This window comes from Chrysochloris asiatica, unplaced genomic scaffold (assembly GCF_000296735.1).
Source record: "Chrysochloris asiatica unplaced genomic scaffold, ChrAsi1.0 scaffold00193, whole genome shotgun sequence".
Lineage (NCBI taxonomy): Eukaryota > Metazoa > Chordata > Mammalia > Afrosoricida > Chrysochloridae > Chrysochloris > Chrysochloris asiatica.
The window spans coordinates 5,705,616-5,710,613 of NW_006408711.1; the positions used below are offsets into that span (position 1 = coordinate 5,705,616).

The 4,998-nt window shown below is 32.9% G+C and overlaps 1 protein-coding gene across 1 annotated transcript in view; it reads left to right on the forward strand.

Annotated features, from left to right (window-relative positions):
• Positions 1-4,998, forward strand: part of LOC102823146 (solute carrier organic anion transporter family member 4C1-like) — a 122,823-nt gene that overhangs the window by 103,618 nt on the left and 14,207 nt on the right. Inside the window, exons 9-11 of the mRNA XM_006872316.1 lie at positions 913-1,063; positions 2,368-2,558; positions 4,835-4,899. Of these exons, the coding sequence (XP_006872378.1) occupies positions 913-1,063; positions 2,368-2,558; positions 4,835-4,899 (407 nt within the window). The remainder of the gene's footprint in view (positions 1-912; positions 1,064-2,367; positions 2,559-4,834; positions 4,900-4,998) is intronic.

The window sequence follows — 4,998 nt, forward strand, 5'->3', positions numbered from 1 at the left end:
CTTTGAACTGGAGGGTTGGAAGTTCAAACTCAGCAGCCACTCCTCAAAAACCCTATACAGGGCCACTATAAGTCAGAACTGACTTGATAGCATTTAATAACAATAATAATATTCTTAAATAACAAAGAATTATCTGGTCTAAATAAGAAACTCTGTTTTTTCTTCTCCTGCCTTATTTTTCTTGTAATTCACAAGCATTATGCTAAGTTAGTATTGGTTTTTTTTGGGGGGAGGTGTACACAAAACCACTCAGGAATATACAATTATTTAAGAAATCAAAGGGCACATTCTGCAAGCTTGCCTCTTGGCCGCCAGCACCCAGTCCCTCTCTTTCCATGATTTCAGAGTCCTCAGCTACTCTCACTCTCCATGTCCTTATTTCTGCCTCCATCTCTAGTGTCACTGCTTCTCTTGGTAGGGTCCCTCATTCTGCTTGTGTTCTTTTCCCTTGATGGTCCTATTGTCCTCTGTTTCTGGATTGTAAGATTAAGTACTCCCCATTTTTGTTACAAAACTTCTAACTTTACAGTTGTGACAGTCTCAATTAATTATGATAATATAAGTTAGTATTGTTTTTACTGCCCTTATCCCCCATGATGTTATGGGTTAGGCATTGGGCAGCTAACTACAAGGTAGGTTATTGAAACCCACCAGCTTTTCTTTCAGAGAAAGATGAAGCTGTTTACTCCCATAAAGTTTTACCATCTCAGAAACCCTATATAGGGTCATCATGAGTTGGAATTGACTCAGTACCAGTGAGTATATTTCCTCCACATAAAGTTAAGTTGTATGGTGAAGGCAGACATTTTTTATTCAGTAATTAAATGTTGGTTGAGTGAATTAATAAATTACTAAATGGTAAGATGTAATAATGTTTAATAAATGTTCTCTTATTTATTTTGTTAATTATAGGACAGGCGAAATGGGGAATTTGACAGCTCCTTGTAATGCCAATTGCAATTGTTTGCGGTCATATTACTATCCTCTTTGCGGAGATGGAATTCAATATTTTTCTCCCTGCTTTGCAGGTTGTATAAATTCTGTTTCAGAAAGACAGCCAAAGGTAAGGTGATTGACTGGCTTTCCTATGTTTAGTGAAGTGATGTGATTGTGTATGATTATGAGTGTCTCCTCCTTTAAACAGCTTCTGCTCCCGTAAAGATTTACAGCCCCAGAACCCTGATAGAGTGAGCTATGAGTCAGAACTGACTTGATGGAACAACAACTACTCCAGCTAACTCCTTCATCTCCCAGATGTAATTATTGTTGAATAAGCCATTTGGCAGTTACTCATATACATCTTTGTAACATCACTTCTTTTTTTGTAGTGAAATATTATTTTCCTTTTTGCATTGTTTTCTTTTTCCTAATCTATATTTCAAGCTAGTTGAAGTTAGTTATTGAATGAGACTTTATGCTTCCATAAAGATTTTGAAGTTAGTTATTGAATGAGACTTTATGCTTCCATAAAGATTTACAGCCTCAGAAACCCTATACAAGGTGGCCATGAGTTGGAAATGTCTCAGTATATAACAATAACATATGATATGAAGTTAATAAATATTTGTTGATAATATGTTATGTACCATGAATAAGATTTTTAAATGTCCAAATCATTCATTTACTCTCAGGTACAAATTTACTTACAATTCTAAGTTAGCATACATATCTGTTTATCAGATTATATTTCTTTTTGATGCAGTTGCATTATTTAAAAGGATCCATTAGAATTTAATTATACTACATCTACATCATTTGACACTTTTATTTTAATTAAAAATTCCAGGGCCAAATAATATTCACACTATTAGTAGTAAATAATTCTCAACACATTATCAGAGTTTGTTAACTTTAAGAGGACATGAGGGAATCATATAGTATTAGACATCACAATAAATAAGATATGCAATATTTAATTATAAAAATTCACCATCTTCAATATTTGAAATAAAGGGAAATGAAATGGAATTCATTTTCATATATAAAAGGAAATTAAAGTTTACAAAAATAATTATAGTTTACGAGAATGATTGCAAGAAAATATTTCTACAAAAGTGAGTATATGTACATAAAATCTTTGCATGTATACACACACATACATATACAGACACACAGGGGCTTCAAAAAGTTCATGGAAAAATTCCATTATCTTTTTACTGAGTTTTTCTGTGAACTTTTGGGAGCCCTTTTGTATACATGTGTATAATGCATACATTTAAAGTTTATCTTCCTACTGGGCAATTAAACAAACTCTGAGAAACAATGAACATTTTTAGAAAAATGTTTCCTAGTCTATAGATAGTAAAATGATCATTACATCATATGGCAAAATTATATTTTTAGTATTTTTGTACCTAATATTTCTAGATCTATAACAACTGTTCCTGTATTGAAGAGAAAGCAAAGGTAACATCTGCTGCAGAAAGTTTGGGTTTTGGAGTTAAAGCTGGAAAATGTAAAACTCAGTGTGCATACTTGCCCATGTTCCTTGGAATTTTCTTCATTACTGTCATTTTTACCTTTATGGCTGGTACTCCTGTAACTGTGTCCATCCTTAGGTATGTATTCTACTGTATGATTTGCAGTCCCCATAACAACATGCTGAGTGAAGAGAAAATGAAACTAAAGATTCATTTGGGGTTTATTTTACCATTGGTTCCAATTCCAAGATACCTATTATAAGATTGCTAGTTCTGGAACATTAGATAAACTACCTTATTGATAGCCAGATGTTTGATGTTCAAATCAGATTATGTGTGTGAAAGTATCTGAATATTGTTTACCTACACTTATTTGATGTTATTTGCCATTCTTCTTTTATGAAGCTTGTAAGTTGGAGATCTATTCAACTGCATTTGAGTATGACTGGAATATCCCCACTCCTGGTCATAATGTCTTAATGTCTTAGGGTTTTCTGCAGAAACAGAACCAGTGTGATATATTTGTTGTTGTTGTTGATAAGTGTCATTGAGTCAATTCCAACCCACAGTGACCCTATATAGGATTTCCGAGGAGCAGCTGTTGAGCTTCATCTGCCGACCTTGCAGTTCAAATGGCTTTGCAGTCTGGTGCATTAACCCACAGCTCCACACCAGGAATGCAGTGCAGTATATATCTATCTACATATATTTGCAAAAGTCCTGGTGTGATGCTGTAGGATAAGCACTGATTTGTTAATTATAAGGTCAGAGGTTCAAACTCACTAGCCTCTCCTATACAAGGAGTTGGAACTGACTTTATGACACTTAACAACTATATATGTGTATATTTATAACTAGAGAAAAAGAGATTGATTTATAAGAATTAGCTTATGAGTCTGGCAAGCCCAACATCCATAGGGCTAGGTGATAGGCTAAAAACTCCTGCAGACTTACATCCTTACATCCCATTATCTGTAAGTCAGGTGCAAAGAGCACAAAGTGAGAGAGAGAGAGAGAGAGAGAGAGAGAGAGAGAGAGAGAGCCTAGTCAAAATATCTACTTACAGTCTGAAAGGAGAACATACCCTAAGCAAACTGAATGTTTAATTACATTAGATTTACATTTTAGAATGTGATTACATTACATTGTAGAACAATAACTCATCTAGTGTTTCACCACACCAATGGAAACCATACTTTCATTGTTGTAAAGTGCATTCTAGTTGATTTAGACTCCTGGTTACCCTGGCTTTTATTAGACACTTACAATTAACCATCCTTCCCATGTATGTCAGAATCAGAATGATATGCTCTCTATCTTATACATGAGGTGCTGTGTTAGAAATACCTTTCTGTAAATAAGAACTTTACAATTGTGTATTATCAGTATTTTGTGCTTTTTGGTGCTAAGTTGTTCTTCCTCAGTACACCCTTCTGTAGCACTTTTAGAAAAACTACTTCCTGCCTACCCCTCTGTAAGCTAATTAGACATTCAGTGATGTTTCTATCCATTCTCAATATTTCAGTCTTTTTTTTTTCCTGTTGTTCTTTAACATCCGCTCTATTTTTTCATGTATTTTTTTCAACAAAAGGAAAATGTAGGGATTCTTTCAAAAACTATTAAAAAACAGGCAGTGATACACTATTTGTAAAATTGACAGAAGGAACTTAGAAACCAAAGAAATACTTTCAAAAGTTAGTTTTTGAAAAATTATTTAAGTCATCTTACAACTGTTTGTTTGTTTTCAGAGACTGGTTGTCATCACTTGTGTGATGACATGACATCTAATTCATCTTTGTCTGGCTAATGGTCATTATTTAAAGAATTATTGTTGAATCCTATTAAATTTTAGCAATCTTTTTATATTGCCTCAAATTTGTACCCAAACCCAGTCGATATGATTTTTTTCTTGAAGTTAATAAAAGAATAAGAATTGTTTGTTTGCAAATTAAGTTAATAACAGTAAGTTCTTGTTAACTGCAGTTAAGTCTGTTCTGAATCACAGAGACCCTATATAGGGTTTCCAAGGAATGGCTAGTGGATTTGAACCACTGAACTTGGAATGAGCAACCTAATGCTTATCTTATGTGCCACACCAGAATTCCAAGTTAATGGTGTTAGTAAAAAATAAGTGGCACTAATTAATGCCTTTTTTTTCTTTTTTCATGTATTAAAGTTCATAACGGTGAATAACCTTTTCTTCTTTATTGTAATATTTGTACTTTGCACATTTTCTTTTTATAATTCTAAAAAGACTGAACTGTATATAAGTACTTACAAATAACATTTCATGTGTACAACATTTTACATTAATATAAGTAAAGATGCTAAACATATACAAAAATTAAACTTACTAAAATTTTTTAATTTGAGGCAACCTTATTTTTAATCTAATATATATTTAATATTTCCAGGTGTGTTAATAATAATCAGCGGTCTCTAGCATTGGGAATACAGTTCACGTTTCTACGTTTACTGGGTATGTATTTTTCAACAGTTCCCTTTCAGCTGTTAACTATTTTGATTAACTAATTTTATTTATTTTCTCATTTTTACTGTGTGCCAAAAATATTTAAGT